General features: G+C 35.8%; 2 protein-coding genes across 2 annotated transcripts; one reads left to right on the top strand and one right to left on the bottom strand.

Annotated features, from left to right (window-relative positions):
• The first annotated feature begins 9200 nt into the window (after nucleotides 1–9200).
• On the top strand, nucleotides 9201–11045 carry LOC138836214 (olfactory receptor 51I1-like). Its single transcript, XM_070034710.1, has 2 exons — nucleotides 9201–10121; nucleotides 11025–11045. Exons 1-2 carry the CDS (start codon nucleotides 9201–9203, stop codon nucleotides 11043–11045), a joined length of 942 nt encoding a protein of 313 aa, XP_069890811.1.
• Nucleotides 11046–15387: 4342 nt separating this feature from the next.
• On the bottom strand, nucleotides 15388–16341 carry LOC138836213 (olfactory receptor 51L1-like). The gene has a single exon (XM_070034709.1). The coding sequence runs from the start codon at nucleotides 16339–16341 to the stop codon at nucleotides 15388–15390; it is 954 nt and encodes a 317-aa protein (XP_069890810.1).
• Between the last annotated feature and the right edge of the window lie 425 nt (nucleotides 16342–16766).

Here is a 16766-nt window from a genome sequence, read left to right as displayed (position 1 = left end):
GAATCAAGACATATAATACTTTTATATATGAAATATATGAACCAATGGAAAATTGAGATCTCATGACATGAAGATTATAACTAAGCAAGTAGATTGCAACCTTAAGGTTAAAAGTTTTGATAGGAAAGATGAGTTTTTTAATGTCTTCATGCTAAAAATGATATATTAGTAAAACATATGTGAAGAATGTGATGGATATATTCCATTTTATGTAAATAGTAAAACTTCATTTCATCATTTAGGAAAAAAAACATTTTCTAATGAATATTATGGATTTTCTCTCATACAATTTAAAATGCCTGTTTGAAAATACTACCCAGAACATGTTTTGTATTATTTATTCTTCAACAATAAATCTGTAAAGCTATAAATTCTATAATGAGTATATATATACGTTTAGCATCTTGTATGTTAACCTTATGTGGAGTAAGTGTGATTTAAATGGAAGGAGAGTGACAGAAAAGGAAGAAACGTGAAGGGATTTTCTCAGTAATCCAAAGAAAAACAGGACAAGGATTTAACATGGAAACTGGAATTGAGTAAAATATCAGGAGTCAAGTCTAACTCATGTTTCACAGGAAGTTGAAGCACCAGTCCCTCAGATTTTTTTCTCTGTTGATTTCAATTTGGTAATGAACTATTATTTTTACATTGTTCTTCCTCAAGGAAACTGTCTATTTTTAAAGCCATAAACTACCTCTCAACATACCCCTTCCAGAGCTTGAAAGAAGACATTCTAGACAGGTGATTATTGATAACAAACTTTTCATAAGCATGTTTTTTATCCCCAGTCTTGTGTCAGTTTAAGACACTCTCTTGGAAAAGTGCTATAACACACACAGACATAGCAGAAAAGTAGTCACAGTCCCTTTCCTGATAATCAGGTGTATACTTAATCTGCACTCTGACAATTATGGACTCATTCTGTACTTAGCAACCATTGGGTGGGGGGGGGACAGAGAGGGGTAAGTGGGAGATAAAGAGGGTTGGGTTAACTATGAGTAAAAACAAATGTACTTATTGCCTTAACTATGTAACTGTAACCCTCCCCCCACCATCACCTTTTCAATAAATATAAAATTACAAAAAAAGAATACTAGGTGTAATTACCTCCACTCTACAACTGCAAACTCTTTGAGGCTCTGCAAAATGAGCTATCCCTTCTTGATCTAGATCTTAGCACTAGCCTTGAGGCTAACTTTATCGCTCTCTCCATCCCAGGATCCCTAAGACTCAAGTGATATTGAGGATCAGGAGAGTGTTCATGTCCTTTTGAATCCTGAATTCCTTTATTAAAGCAAAGATTAAAAAGATAAGTGAGAAAGGCTTATAGAAGAGTGTCTTATTCATTATGTCAAAAAACGAACTTTAAAACTTTGGCCCAGGGGTGGAGGGGGAGATGGGAAGGGATAGTAAAGGGAAACAAAGGAGGAGGCAACAATGCTTGATCAGAAATGTACTCATTACCTTACTCATGTAATTGTAACCCCTCTGCATGGTATTTTCACAATAAAAAAAAAGGAAGAAGAGTGTCTTATTGAGATAATCATGGGAATTAACCAAAACTCCATTTGTGGAAAAGAAAGTCTGGCTATTGGCTTCCACCTATTAAATGTATGAATTTTTATGAGAAGAGTGTTGAAGAGCAGAAGGGTCTATTTTATAGTTCTAGAAATGAACCCCTTAAGAATTTACCACTTCCTAAAATTTAGTACAGAATTTATTGACAATAAAATTATGTAGAGTTTATTAACTTTTCTTTAAATGCAGTTCTTCCTCTAAACCGGGATCTTGTACATTCTAGTCAAGTGCTGTACCACTGAGCTACACTCTTGCCCAACATCAAACATTTAAAGGATTTTATGTGTTAATTCCAAATCAATTACAGTTTAAGTCAATTACATTTAACCTCTGTTTCCCGTTCTTGGTTTATTATAGGAAGAAAGAGATAGATATGCAGGAAACATAGACTTCAACTTTATCTCCAATGGCCATAGAATTCACATTTAAAATTTATTTTTGGTGTATTACTTATTTAAATCCCAAAATATCTTCCATACTGTAACTTTCGTATTAATATTAAAGGTCAGCTTATAAATATGTTAGAAACAATCACAACAAAGAAAAAAACATTTAAATACTTATCTTGGGGTTTATTTCACCTAACATCAACTTATCTGACCTTTTCTGCTTATCTCAGACATATACTAGTTATTGCAAATAAAGGAGACCTTGGGACCTTTGTTTCTTTGGGCCTGGCTTACTTCACTTAATATAATTTTTTTCCAAGTCTTTCCATTTCCAACAAATGGAGCAATGTCATTCTTTCTGATAGAGGCATAGAATTCATAACACACACACATACACACACACACGCACACACACACACACACACACACACACACACACACACACACACACACACACACACACCACATTTTCTTGATCCATTCATCTAGTGAGGGGCATCTGGGTTAGTTCCATATCTTAGCTATGGTAAATAATGCTACAATAAACATAGTTGTGCTGGTAGCTTTAGTATGGTCTTGTTTGTGATCATTTGGGTAAATGCCCAAAAGTGGGATTGCTGGGTCATAGGGGAGCTCTATGTGGAGTCTTTTCTTCGTTGCTTTGTATGTCCCTCCCCCACAGTATCACTCCTGCTTTCATTGTATTTGATGTTGGTATAATTTGTGGAGGGGAAGGGAAAACACAAATTGTTTTAATAAGGATACAGGTGGACCCATTGCAACAATGAGATGTACAAGTCATTATGTTGATAAACGAACTTTACAACTTTGGCAGGGGGAATGGGGAGGTAGAGATGGGAAAGGATGGGAAAGGGAAACAAAGGAGGAAGCAACAATGCTTGATAAGAAATGTACTCATTACCTTGCCCATGTAATTGTAACCCCTCTGTAGAGTATTTTCACAATAAAAAATTTAAAAAATATATTAAAGGTCAGAAACTTGGTTCACTTAGTTCATCTGTACAAACAGCAATTCACGGAGTAAAAATTACACTTGTATCTCTTTGCCCATATCATGGATAACATAACCCCCAATTCTTTTGATCTTCTTTATAAATGAGTCTAAAGAACCCCTTAAAGCTTTCCCACTTCTTAGGATTAACATATTTTTCATGTAAAATAAAACACAGCATGATACCCTTCCAACACACTCGAAGCAAAACAGATGGTTTTCATGAAGATATAAAATTCCAAGAAGAGTATTAGTCAAGTTGTCAATATTGTAGGGCTTCTAAAGAGTGAATAAATCACTCAGAAACTATAATATAAAAATATTTTTGTGTTTTTAAATTTTCCTGGTTATAGTCTTCCTTCTTTCCTTCTTCCTTCCTTCCTTCCTTCCTTCCTTCCTTCCTTCCTTCCTTCCTTCCTTTCTTTCTTTCTTTCTTTCTTTTTCCTTCCTTCCTTCCTTCCTTCCTTCCTTCCTTCCTTTCTTTCTTTCTTTCTTTCTTTTTCCTTCCTTCCTTCCTTCCTTCCTTCCTTCCTTCCTTCCTTCCTTCCTTCCTTCCTTCCTTCCTTCCTTCCTTCCTTCCTTTATTTTTTTCTCGGTGCTGGTCCTGTGGCTCAGGATCTAAATGCTATCCCTGAGGTTTTGTGCTCAAGGCTAGCACCCTACCACTTGATTTTTGGTAGTTAATTGGAGATAAAAGTCTCATGGACTTTCCTGCTTAAGCTGGCTTTGATCTGCAATCCTCATTCCTCAGCCTCCTTACTAGATAGTATTATAGGCATTAGTCACCAGTGACCGGATATGGTTGTATTCTTATACTACTGATAAAATGGTGTGAATTTCATTGCCCATAGGATGATACAATGGGTAGCATTTAGAATAAAGCAATATTCAATGCCTTCAGTAAAATGGTACTGAGGTTAAAAGGATAACAACATTAACAGTAACATGCAATAACTGCATAGTGAGAGCCTATCCTTTATTAAATGTACAAAGAGCCAATATAGACGGTCAATCAAGGACATCATTTATTCTTATTATTGTTATATCTTGGACAGAGGACAAAAGCTACAGAAAACTCAGTGGTAAGAGTATCTCGAGATCCATGGAAATACCAGGCAGTAAAAGCAGTGTTTTGTGTTGGTTATCACTCTCATTATATTATTTTAGATAAAATAAGCCATATAGGGATTCAAGAAAGTTGGCTGAATGTATTTACAATTCAAGTGTGCAAGAAAACAGACTTTATCTCTTGTGCATCTGTGTCTTCTTCAGGACTATAAACTCAATAAATTGGATCAATTAACTCTCAGATATGATATTTCATTCTAGTCAGTAGGCTTAATCTAAGTTTCTATGAATTCATTCCTTCAGAGTTGTATTCTTTTTTGTTTCAAGATTTTCATTATTTTGGTTGTTCTAAACGTTGTATTTATTTGGGGATTTATTCAATACTGTGAATAGAAACACACATTTACAATAACAATGACAGATGCTTTGTACCCTCCAGCTTCTCAGATACAAGGCTAGGAATTACCTTTCACAATTATTCATTTCTGTAACAATCTACACTAAGTTCAGGCACTAAACAGTTCCCTATCAGGAATAATCACTTGCAAAGCAAAGCTTCTTGTATGTTATGGTGGACAGTGGAGACACAATGAGTTCATGAATTAATTTCTAAAGACTCTGGGGTATTGAAAAAAACACAAAACATTTGTTGTCTCCTTGGGTGGAAGTAATTTGTTTTTGTGGCAGCTCATGTGTGGTATATGTTCACCAATATCTCTTGGGAAAATTTTAATAACCTCCCTCTGGCACCCTCAATCTACGATTCTCTATTTCTTGCCAAAAAATAATTCTGCTGCAAAGTAACCGAAGTTCAGAAAGTCTGGACATCTAAGAATCCACCCCTCTTCAGCTATGCCAGAAAAGGTAAGCTTGAAAGAGAACTGTCATTTGTCCTGTGCTAAGAATTTGGGTTACTGGTAAGGAGATTGCAGTGTGTTCACTTAAACAACAACAACAAAAACTCACAGAAATGTGCCATTGTCTTTAGAAGTTGCTTAAATGGAGTTTTCCTTCTCTCTCTCTCTCTCTCTCTCTCTCTCTCTCTCTCTCTCTCTCTCTCTCTCTCTCTCTCTCTCTCTCTCTCTCTCTCTCTCTCTCTGTTATCAAATCTGTTTGTTTGTTTTCCATCCACACTGAAATTTGGGTGCTTTGTACTGACAATTCTGTATTTCACTGATTCTTCTTTCTAGTAATATTTCAAATATTTTATTCCTCAGTTCTAGCATTATCATTTGGAGAGTTGCTATCACCCTATACATCTCCCATTTCTTCATTAAGTATACACATATATATTATATGTGGGTGTATATATATCTTTATATCTATCTATCTATCTATCTATCTATCTATCTATCTATCTATCTATCTATCTATCTATCTATCTATCTATCTATCTATCTATCTACCTTTCCTTCCTACTTAACATTATCTCCACTGATTACAAAATTTTGTGTGTGTTTTTTTTTTAATTTGTCCTAGGGCTTGATCTAAAGGCCTGAGTGCTGTCCCTTAGCTTTTTCACTCAAGGGTATCACTCTACCACTTGAGCCACACAGACTTTTCTGTCCCAGCTGTCTTTGAACCAGGATCTTGATAACTCAGCCTCTTCAGTAGCTGCATTTGGCTTGCTAATTTTTAAAATGAAAAAAGAATCACTAAGTAAAGTTTCAAAGAATAAAGGAGAGCTAGGAAAAGTTGAAGATAAAAAGGTCTAATTGGAGAAGTGAGAAAAACAGTACAACCATTCACTTTAAGAGAGATGGCATTAAACAGGTATTTCAGAAGCAAATATTCACATGCATAATCAGATTGAAGGATGTTTATGTCAAAAGGGATTCAAGAAAGATTAAAAGGAACTATTGGAATAGTGATATATCCTTTGCATCTCCAGGAATAGTCTTAGGAAGAAGTTCCTAGTTAGGGTGGGAATTCTAACACACACATAAATGGAAATCCAAGGCAAAGGTAACTGGAAACTTACCAGGTTGACCAGTTCTAGACCGGTACTCTACCAAATGATACATACCTCTTTTCCTACTTTCAAGAATAGTATAGCATCTACTCTTAGTTTTTCAATGAACCCAGAAGAAAGTATTACCCCAAAGGTCTTTCAAATTAGAGTTTAAAATAGATTTTGGATTATCAGTGAATTATATATCTCTGCAACATAGTACAAGGTATATGATATGTTAGGAATGTTCAAACTCTTATTTGTTTAATAAAAATACTATCCTGAGATATGTGAAGGCTTCAATCCCAAAATTAAGGGTATTTAAATTGGGTAGGGTATGGAACAGTTATTTAGGCAACAAGTTGAATAACATATGAAGTCAAATATGCAAAAAAGTATTGCAATGTAGAAGTACATTCCAGAATTTAATGACTGAAGGAAGTCTTATGAGGTGAGATAATTATAAGAATATTTAAATGTATGCTCTATTATCAACTGACCTTTAATGAATTTAATCACTGCTAATTTAGAAGAAGCATGGAATTGGAGAGTGTGATGAAAAGGTGCAGAAGTTTCAGATGTGAGAATGAATGTAATATCTAATGGGTTGAAGCACCATCTTAGATTGAAGAAGGACAAAAAAAATCAGTTGAAGAAAAAATCATCTCACTGGTCAGAAGTAGAGATAAGAGAGGTATTAAAACTGAAATAATGCCAGATGCTGGTGGACCATTCTTGTAATTCTAGATATTTAGGAGCCTGAGATCTGAGGATCACAGTTCAAAACAGCCCAGGTGGGCTGGGAATGTGGCTTAGTGGTAGAGTGCTTGCCTAGCATGCATGAGAAGTCCTGGGTTCGATTCCTCAGTAACACATAAATAGAAAAAGCCAGAAGTGCCTCTGTGGTTCAAGTGGTAGAGTGGTAGCCTTGAGCAAAATAAAGGGGGGAACCTCAGGGATAGTGCCCAGGCCTTGAGTTCAAGCCTCAGCACTGGCCAAAAACAAACAAATGGCCCAGGCAGAAAATGCCATAAGACTCATCTCCAATGAACCCTTCAAAAAGCCAGAAGTAGAGATGTTCCTCAAGTGCTAATGTTATCCTTGAGCAACAAAGCTAAGGGACAGTGCCTTGGCCCTGAGTTCAAGCCCCACTACCAGCATACACATGTGCACACACACACACACACACACACACACACACACACACACACACACACACACACAAGTAAATAAGCTACCATACGTATAAATATTGACTTGAGTGTGAGCTAGTGGTGGCAGGTGTGTGGATTCTGTTTGTAATGTGCCAAGTGCTGATATAGATTGTTCCAGAGCTATATATAGAAGGGAGAGATGAGTATAAAGAAGGGATTAATTCCCAACGTATTGTAGAAGAGAATAAAAGCAAAGAGAAGGCTGGTTATGTGCATGTGGATGAACCTGTGTAGAAAATGTACTCCATGAGAAATTTTTACTGAGATGAGAAAATGACCTTCTTAGTAGGGGCAGTAAATGTGGCCTGTTACTCTCCATACGGTAGACATGTTTTATAAAAGCACTCAACAATATACGTGCATTAAGGTACATAGTCATCAGTGCAGTGGAGAGAATGTCTTTATGGATGAAAACTATGATCCATCCTGGATGTGCTCTTCACTTAACACTTTAAAAAGTGAAAATGTTATTTAACTTAGTTCAAACGATACTCAATTTTTAATTTGGCTAGAAGGAGATAAATGGTTCCTTGTCCAGTATCTCTGAAGTCTTTTTCCTAAGAAATAATCCTTTAGTGTTTCTATTTAAATTTTCCCCTGATGATTTTTATATTTCATCACATTTTTAACTAATAGGATTTTGAAAAAGGCATCCTGGACATTGTTTGAAAAGAAATGTGCTCATTACCTGACTTATGTAACTGTAACCATTCTGTACATCACCTTTAAAATAACAATAAAAATTTAAGGATTCTGTTTAGATTCCATGCTTTTGTTATTATTGATAGTCACATGAATATTCAAAGATTTTATAGTTACCTTAGTATTTTCAATTTCAGCATGGACAAGCTCTGCATTGAAATTTAGTCTTTTCAAGATTAACTGTTTCTAAAACAATTATATAGAGACTATTTCTTCAGATTTCTTCATAGTGTAAGTCAAGAAATAATATCATTTTCTCTAATAAGGCTATTTTAGGCATTTACTAAAATACTAATATTTATTGATTCTCAAATGCAATTTACTCATATTTTGGAGTAGATTCATTTATTCTTTTCAAGGACTTGTTAATTTCTGATACTTTTCTAGCATCATCTGAGAAGTCATGACAATAGGTATTGATTTTATCATTCTCTCATATTTTAGTACATTTCCTCACTTGGAAAAATAAGTCTATCCCTTTCAAAAAAAATATTAAATATAGCCTGGTGCTGGTAGTTCATACCTATAATCTTAGATTCTCAGGGGGTTGAGATCTCAAGATCCAGCCCCAACTGGAAAGTCTGTGAGACTTTTATCTCCAATCATCTACTAAAAAAGATGTAAATGAAGTTATGATGTGAGTGGTAAGAGCAGTAACTTTGAACAAAAGAAGCTCAGAGATAGTCCCAGGATCTGAGTTCAAGCCCCAGAACCAATTTAAAAAAAAAGAAAAGAAAAGAAAAAAATAAAGCACATGTAAATTTCACTGTAAGAATGAAAATTATCATGTGAAGTTAAATAAAATGATGAGTTTTATGCAAGTTATTGAAATATCCTGTGATTTATTTCTGCAAGGAGAAATGCTAGAAAAAAATGTATGTTTCAAGATACCTGAATGTCTACAGGTATAAAGTTGAGGTGGAAGAATTCTTTTAGAGTTTTGGCAAAAAAAGAAGAAAATATAAAGCAGTAACAAAGAGTACTACAATAGATAAGGACTTAGGAGAATGATTTCCTCCCTTTGAGACACAAATAAGTTCATTTTACCAACGATTAAGTATTCTGTGCCAAATCAATTCTAGTAGTTGTTAGATTTTAATATCAATTGACCCATGTCCAAACTCCAGAAATTTATTCAAATGGGCCTGGAAACCTTCTAAGGATCATTTCCAATTGACACTGGGGATTAGCTGTATTATCTCTTCCTGTCTTAAAATCCTTTTCCCCTCTTCTTATAGGGACATGTGAAACCATATCTGAGCTGACTTTCCAAAGGCATCTTCATGGAGCTTCACAACAGTAGCTGGTTTCAGCCACCAACTTTTCTTCTCACTGGCATTCCAGGACTCCAGGCAGTACAAATATGGATCTCTATCCCTCTGTGCATCATGTACTTAATTGCTCTCCTAGGAAACTTCACCATCCTCTTTGTCATCAAAACCACTTCCATCCTTCATGAGCCTCAGTACATCTTTCTATGCATGCTGGCAGCTACCGATGTGGGTCTGTCTTTATCAACTCTACCAACAGTATTCAATGTCTTCCTCCTGAGTCACAGGCAGATTGAATTCCATGCTTGCCTGGCACAGATGTTCTTCATTCACACCTTCTCTTCCATGGAGTCAGCTATCCTGCTGGCCATGGCCTTTGATAGGTTTGTAGCTATTCGCAACCCACTGCAGTACACTGTGGTTTTAACTCCTTCTCGGATTATTGGCATGGGCCTTGGAGCTGTGACTAGGGGTGTAGTATTGATGGCACCTCTGCCAATCCTGCTCAAACGGCTGCCCTTCTGCAAAGGTGTCATTCTTTCGCATTGTTACTGCTACCATCCTGACGTTATGAAGCTAGCCTGTGGACGTGTCAGGGTCAACATCATCTATGGCTTGTCTCTAGTCCTCTGCTCATTTGGAATTGATTCTGTGTTCATTGTCATTTCATACATCTTAATTCTGCAGACAGTGCTGAATATCACTTCGGGGAGTGGCAGGCTCAGGGCACTTAATACCTGTGTTTCTCACATCTTCACTGTCTTCATTTTCTATGTGCCACTCATTGTGTTAGCCCTGATCCACAGATTTGGTACATTCAGTTCTCCTCTTCTTCATGTCACCATGGCCAATCTCTTTCTCTTCTTGACTCCTGTCCTTAATCCTTTAGTTTATAGTCTCAAAACCAAACAGATAAGGTCAGCAGTGTGTAAAGTATTCAAGGAGAGGGAAAACTTGCTCAATTAGTTACATAAGGTCTTTCTTAGTGAGACAAATACCCTGTCTGTATCTTCTCATCTGACTGCTTCCAAGAAATTTGTCATCACTTCCAGGTATGTTTTATTTTATATCATCTATGAGATTAAGCTATTTTTATTACTGTTATGGAAGAAAACTGAAAATGTATAACTTATTGTGCTGTGGAATGAGAGATGCATCCATTTTTCCCTCTTTTAAAGAAACACACTAGATATGTAAAACTTGAAAATTGTGGAAATGGATCAGTTAATGATCACTTCCTGGAAAACAGCAATGAAGTAGGATTAGTTCCCACAAGAAAGAAAGTGACTTTTTTAAAAAAATAAATTACTTTTTTTTTCTTGCAGAGAATCATCCATTAGCACAAGTAAAACATCTGAAAATTAGGGAACACCTATAGAAGCCTATACTACTCACTGGAAATTAGAAAACTGGAACTTGATCATTAAATGGAAGTTCACCTATCATTTTGTGCATACATGTATGCCTGAACAAAGGATAGAGTTTTATATGTTTATATAGACATGTGTGCACCCATAATGGCTTTTATTCAGTCATAAAATAACAGATCATTTACTATTATCTCAAAATATAAAAAGTCAGCAAATTGTTTTTATTTTGAATAGGAAAAGCAAAGAAGTAAATGATTGATGTGTGACATATATTATGGGAGATAAATTTAGAGTGGTGTGGGATTTATAAGCCAGGGACGATCAACAACAGCACTCCAACAGGAAAGGTGGAGGAAACATTTGTGGCAGAGATAACAGCATATCCTAAGGCATAGAAGGAAAAAGCACTGTATTCTGAGGATGTAGAAGTAATCAAGTATAGGCCTAGAACACAGTTTAGAGGAAGAGTCTAAAAGTACAACAGTGAGTGGATATCAGAGTTTTTGTCATTTTACGTTAGTATATCTAATTAATTAACTAGCATTGATTTTTCTGTTGTTTCTCTTAAGACTAAGAGTCTATTAGTCAATTTCAATTTTTTTCCAAGGCATTGAAATGATTTGCTTGGGATGGAATAATACCACATTGCTGATAGTTCTTTCATGCAAACTAATCTCTCTGATTACAAAATTATTTCTTCTATGTTTTTTAACTTGTTCAGCAACAAGCTATTACTAGAATTTTTACTTTTGAAGTCTCTTAGCAAAATACTTTATTTTCTCTTCTATGGTATGAGTAACTTTCCTTTCTCTTTGTCGTTCATTTTGTTTCCTTGTTCTTGACGTTGTCTTTCTCTCATTACTACCACCATTGCCTGTGAGTACTAACACACATCCACATGCACACACACACACACACACACACACACACACACACACACACACACACACACACACACACACACACCATGCACTCACAGAATATAAGGTGAAAAACCAACGAAAATCTTCCCTTCCATTTTCACATAGTCACACACACAGTCTAGAATATTTATTCTTAGTACCAGATGTGTGACGTTTTTTCCTCCCAAATACCAAAGAAACAATTCTTCACTGAACACTAACTGGATATCCTCTAGTTTAAATCGATTCAATTCTAAGATGTTAGATCCTATAGATGAAGGGATCAATATCACATGAATGCCCTGCTTAGGAATCTGCTAGGCTAACAATGAAATCATATTTATTGAAATTTTGATTGAAATTATGTTACAGAGGTTGCATATCAGTAATATAATACATAAAAGATGAACAAGAATTCTCTCACTGCTAGATAAAAATTGTCTGTCAGTTATAAATAGTAGCAAGGGAAAATTTTAAACTACCATGCAATGTTTACAGTGTTTAGCAAAACCTGACTATGAAAGAAAAACTATGTAGGTCAGATCATAACGAACTTTGCCTTTTATCTGATTTCGGTTAAATTTATAATACCAAACATGGATTCTGCTGCAAAAATTCAAAAAAATACAACATAACTCTCTATATTTAGCAATTCCATAAGATAAATAATAGTTTGAACATGAAGTAATATTGGAGAAAAGTCAATGATAGCAGATGAAAGAACTCAGGAAAGCTTGAATTAGTGAAGAGACTTTAGCGGTACAAATGAGCGAACATATTCAAGAAGTATCTCTCATCTATCTGTCTGTCTGTCTCTCTCTCTGTCTGTCTGTCTGCCTGCCTGTCTGTCTGTCTATCTATCTATACAAGACATAAGTAAATGAAATTAGTGATGGATTAAATGGGATGAAATGAGAATGTACACAGAAGTACTAGAACATTATCAGTATGGCAACATAGCAACATGTCATCACAGATGTATATGGACAATTTGCAAAAGAGGAGAAAGAAGAAGAAAGAGGAAGAGGAGGAGAGAGAGGAGGAGGAGGGAGAGGAAGAGGATGGAGAGGAAGAGGAGGGGAAGCAGGAGGAGAAAGAGGAGAGTGAGGAAGAAGAAAGAATAAAGGAAGAAAGAAGAGAAGAAGGAAGGAAGAATAAGAGGAGAAGAAGAAGAGGAGCAATTAGCCTTTGGTTTGCATTAAATTTGAGGATGGTATAATGAGAAACATATCTGCATGTATTCAAAGTCTAAAGACCAAAACCAAGTAGAATGCATTGTATAATTGCGAGGCAAGTTAAAGTTACTAAACAAGCTCCCAGTGATATAATCTCTAAGGTATTCAGAAAAATATTCTTTTCTGCAGAAAATTTCATATATCAGTGGAGTATATTGGAAAGATTTTCTTGGGTAAACAAAAATAAAATATAAAATAATACATGAATTTACAATGGCCCAGGTGTTCCACTATTTGATATGGTTAACATAGTGTATATAATACAAATGAATTTTGCTCTAGTGGAGATAATGAAAGGGAGGGGCATAAAAAACACAGTAAAACCTAGGGAAAATAAAGGAAAATAGAAAAATTTTAGAACACATTGGAAAAATTTATTGGCCTTTCTGAACCCTATGGAATGGCTGAGTTATGATCTTCATTTAGAAATATAAAGAATTTGGTTCTGAATATGATAGAGTTACCATGAGACTCCAGTCAATAATTTCTTATTTATTTTAACTTTGTGTGGAACAAGTATCTCAGATTACTTATTAAGAAATATGGGCGCAAATAAAATGTTATGAATGTATAAATGGACAAACTTTACTCATAAAACTATGACTTATTAAATTTTATCCTATTTTCATACCTTAATCTATATCCCACCTGTAAAACTGACACAGAGAAAGATTTCCCCCTTAGACTCAATGTCCAATGTTGATTTCTCACATCTGTCTTTCACTTACTCATTTACAGTGTGAAAACATGATATGAGAGGTGTGCTGGCTATTTACACGTAATGTAATATGAAAGGTACCAGGGATGTTGGAAAACAAATCAGTGCGATTTTTTCACAATATCTCTGCAGGGTTTCACTATAACATTTCTGCAAAGGGGGAATTATCCCCCACTTTAAAATATAGGGCAAGGATAAGTATTTCTAAAGCATCATGAGTTATTTCTAGATTTCACATAATTCACCTATGAGATCCCATGTCAGTCCAAACAGTCATATGAAAATACATTTCGTGTGTGCTCCAGTCCTGGGACTTGAACTCAGGGTCTACACTGTCCCTGAGCTTTAGTACTCAAGATTGACACTATCACTTGATCCACAGTTCCACTCAAGCATTTTTCTGGTTAATTGGAGATGAGAGTCTTACAGACTTTCCTGCCCAGACTGGCTCTGAATCACAGTGTTCAGACTCGGCCTCCTGAGTACCGGGGATTACAGGTTCATGGAAAAAAACATTTTACAGTTACATTTTACATTTATGTGAATCAAATCTAAACTATTCTGTAAAAGAAAAGAAGGTTCATTTTCTATAAGTTTTACTTAAACTTGTTCATATTCTACAATTCTTATTCTGAACCCATCCCAATAAAAATCTCATCTAACATAAAAATTGAGAGATTAAAGAAAAATACAACAAAGCAGTACTATGCAATTTGTCACCTAAGTAATACATACTTGGTTTCTTCAGACTGGGCTAAACTAGATTTAATATTTAATTAAAGACTGGCATATATTGAATAAAATTAGACCTGTATAATTTACTTGTTAAATCATTTAGGGAAAACAGCTACAGTATCCAAATCTATGCAAAGGAAATGATATTATTTACTGCTATCTACTTTTAAGAAATACAAAAAGATAATATCTCTGTCACTCAGATAGTGATATCAAAGGTAATCAGAAAATACTTTTGTCTTCCAGTTCAAAACAATTCTTGAATTTCTGTACTTATATTTTGTTGTGAAAATCATGTATTTGAATAGGTGCTGAAGTATTGTTATTCATTTAGCTGCGTCATAATTGTATATGACATATTAAACTATGTGTTTTGTGCTATAAATGCAAATCAAGGTCAGATATCACATTATTTTCATGTCTATATTGTCTTTTACTCTAAATTCAAAATGTTTTAAAAGAAAGTTAACAATTGCTTGTATTGCAACCTTAAAAGAGCCTCAGAAGAGAAGAGTCTTCAGGAACTTAAAGAGAGTTACACCCTTGCTTTGGAACTCAGGATAGAATCTATAAATATGAAAATGGAAGCAAAACAAAATACGAGTAAAGTAAGATTATGAAGTAATAATATAATAAAAATGATCATTTCTCACACTCTTACTTTTTTCAAAAGACTTCATTATATTTTGGGAATCGCTGAACGAAAAAAGATTCATACAATCAATTTCTACTATACATACAATCATTAATTTGTCATCAATTTTGGAATTTTTAAATTGTTATCTTTAAGTAGTTGTATGAAGAAATTGCCATTTAACAAAGTAGTTTATGAGTACAATGGTAATTCCTCAACTGGAACCACACTGAAATTTGGAATCAGGTGACATCTTGCATTTTCTGTGAACTCACACATGGACTGATCATTGGGTAATCCAGTATTGGACTCCACCACGAGAAGAGGTAACATTGTGATGCTTATTGAACTCATACTTCAAAAACATGGAACTGTGCTTTGTGCCATTTCCCATCAAGATGCCGAACAGTGAGCATCCATGATCACATTCGTGATCATTGATTTCAACATGCTGCCTGCCTTTCCTAACTTTGTTCCCTTCCTAAAGGAGCGGCCTGAGACAGGTTTCGTGTTTGAATTCACAGTTCCGTGCGTACTACTTTGTACACAGTAGATCCTCGATAATAATTTAAAAACAATTGCTCCTTCTGATTTGAAGACAAAACTCATTCCCCAGCAATAACACGTTGCACCCAAAATCTCTTGCGCAGGGCAGCTTGGATCTGTCTGGACTTGAGACTGTAGACAAGAGGGTTTAGCAGTGGTGTCAGGAGGAGGTAGGCATTGCTCATGGTAGTGTATAGAATTGGGGAAGTTTCCTCGCTGTACCGATGAAGTACCGCGAGACTTATGAGAGGTAGGTAAAACACCAGCACTGTGCACAGGTGACACGCGCAGGTGTGCAGGGATTTCCAGTTTCTATCTTGGATTCCCATCTTCATCACAGTGCCCAAGATCTTCATGTAGGAAACTAGGATGAAGATAACATCCACAGCAAATGTGCAGAGGACACAGACCAGTCCATAGACACTGCTGAAAGTGACGTCTCCACAGGCCAGGTTCAGCATATCTGGGTAGTAGCAGTAAGAATGTGAGAGGACATTGGCCCCACAGAAAGGAAAAGTCCTGAGGAAAAAAGGAAGAGGAGCTAACAGAGTGGCCCCACGTAGGAGGGCAGCTCCACTGAGGCAGCCAACAGTATAGTGGGTCAGGATCCTGCTGTAGTTGAGCGGGGCACAGATAGCTACCAAGCGATCGAAAGCCATGGCTACCAGTACCCCTGACTCCACTGAGGAGAGAGTGTGAATGAAGAACATTTGAGCCAGGCAGGCATCCAAGCCAATATGGTGGACATCAAACCAGAAGATAGCCAAGACACTGGGCATTGTTGACAATGAAAGACCGAGGTCAGTGAGGGCTAGCATAGCCAAAAAATAATACTGGGGCTCATGAAGAATCTGTTCTGACCTAACTAGAATGAGGAGAAGAACATTACCCCCAAGGGCTACCAGATACAAAAGACAGAAGGGGATAGAGATCCACATGTGTGCAGACTCTAGACCAGGAATACCAATGAAGGAAAAAATGGGCCAATCAGAAGTGTTAGTAAGAGGTGACATGATGAAATGTAGTTAGGATTGTCGTCCAGTATGCTTGCAAATCTGTAAAAGAAATTATATGTCAGAGAAGCTGAGAGACGGGTTCGAGGCACAAGGAAGGTTGTTTAAACACGAGTTATAAAATTACGCTATGAAGAACTGAAAGTGGAGCACTAAATTCTGTTACTAAGAATGTGGAACAACTGGAATTATTATACATTGCTGATAGGATACAATATAATAAAAATTCTTTGGCAAAGAATTCAACACTTTAAAGTTAAGTAAGGATTTTTAACACAGTTAATATACCTCAGAGATTTCACTCTCAAGAGAGTGAGAAATAGACATATATGTCTACATAAAGACATATAAAATTTTTTATTGAAGCTTCATTTATAACAGCAAAAACCCTGAAGAGGATCAAATATAAACTTGTTACTGAATAG

Source organism: Dipodomys merriami, unplaced genomic scaffold (genome assembly GCF_024711535.1).
Source record: "Dipodomys merriami isolate MVZ:Mamm:240054 unplaced genomic scaffold, mDipMer1.0.p SCAF_25, whole genome shotgun sequence".
NCBI classification, from domain to species: domain Eukaryota; kingdom Metazoa; phylum Chordata; class Mammalia; order Rodentia; family Heteromyidae; genus Dipodomys; species Dipodomys merriami.
This window is presented reverse-complemented; position numbering and strand designations above follow the sequence as displayed.